Here is a 1129-nt window from a genome sequence, read left to right as displayed (position 1 = left end):
AAAAAAAAAAAAAAAAGGAGCTGCTCCAGCACCATTCAGGAATCATTTACATACCTCTGAATAGCAAGAGAAAAACATAGAATGCATAAACAGTAGTAGCTGACGTACCTCATCCTTACTAGATGAGCAATTTTCTTCAATGCAGACTGATTCGACAGGGCTTAACTTGAATAGCTGTAATGCCAAAATCGTAAAAAAATTATATTTTTATCAAAAAGCCTTTCCTCAGCTAATTGAAGACATTTGGTAATGAAGGAAAGGAAAAGCACAGAAGTGGTGCTATAAAATCTAACAAAAATTTAATATTTAGACTTTACTGTGGCATACAAACATTAAAAGAAACCAGACCACACATAAATATTCACCTGAGCAGTTCCAAGATCAATTAGGATATCATCGCCTGACTCTGATTCTTGGTGGAATCGAAGCTGTGCACCTTGAGGTTCGATGCTGAAACGAGCCAATGCTGGTAAACACGGACCATCAGGAGAAGAAGCAGAGAGCTTAGAGATAGAGACTCTGAACTCCTCCTGCTTATTTTTCTGCCCTAGATGAGCCTCCATTATTGTATCCTTGAAGACCAAAGCAAATTTCTTCGATGATAAATAAATAAATAGGCAAAACTAGGGTTCCAACCTTGGATCCTTAAGAGATATTGTACAGCTAAAGCGGAAACGTTAGAATCTAGACGCCAATGAAGGTGGAGCAAACACAGTCGCTTTAAAGCAGAGGTTTTTATAGTAGTAATGGTGTCCGTGGTGTTTGGGGCTTTGGGCTATAGACGACTGTAGAACAATTACGTGGGTGATATTTACACGCTTGCTTTATTTATTTATTTTCTTTTTTCTTTTGTGATAATTTCACTTTTTTCGTCTCTTTCTTCTTTTAGCGAGGCAAGACCGCTGGGTGATTTCAGGAAAGAACGTGTTGGTGATTCGGATTCCTAACGTTAAAGTGGAATCAAATTTTGACAAGCACCTAACTATCGCCATCTGTCGGCTGCTGTGCAACTGTACCACATCCAATTCCCTTTAATTAGGGGTGCTCTGTGCACCCGGGCTGGGATTAGGTTTTGGTGATTTACCAATTACCACACTATTTCTTTACCCAAAAAAAAAAAAAAAGTTAC

At 38.5% G+C, this 1129-nt stretch overlaps 1 protein-coding gene across 5 annotated transcripts in view; it reads right to left on the bottom strand.

Moving 5' to 3' along the window:
• The window catches only part of LOC122091410 (probable histone-arginine methyltransferase CARM1), a 15406-nt gene extending 14636 nt beyond the window's left edge, over positions 1-770 (bottom strand). For 3 of the 5 annotated variants that reach the window (XM_042661339.1, XM_042661336.1, XM_042661337.1), the window contains exons 1-2: positions 366-769; positions 109-174 (exon numbers count right to left, since the gene is read on the bottom strand). In XM_042661339.1, coding sequence (XP_042517273.1) covers positions 109-174; positions 366-563 — 264 coding nt within the window. In that variant the 5' untranslated portion in view covers positions 564-769. Of the gene's footprint in view, positions 1-108; positions 175-365 lie in introns of all 5 variants that reach the window. The other 2 variants (XR_006143925.1, XR_006143926.1) reach the window with 1 other exon arrangement.
• Positions 771-1129: the final 359 nt, after the last annotated feature.

This window comes from Macadamia integrifolia, chromosome 10, assembly GCF_013358625.1.
Source record: "Macadamia integrifolia cultivar HAES 741 chromosome 10, SCU_Mint_v3, whole genome shotgun sequence".
Taxonomy (NCBI): domain Eukaryota; kingdom Viridiplantae; phylum Streptophyta; class Magnoliopsida; order Proteales; family Proteaceae; genus Macadamia; species Macadamia integrifolia.
Note: the sequence above shows the minus strand (reverse complement) of the source record. Positions and strands in the feature narration are given on the sequence as shown.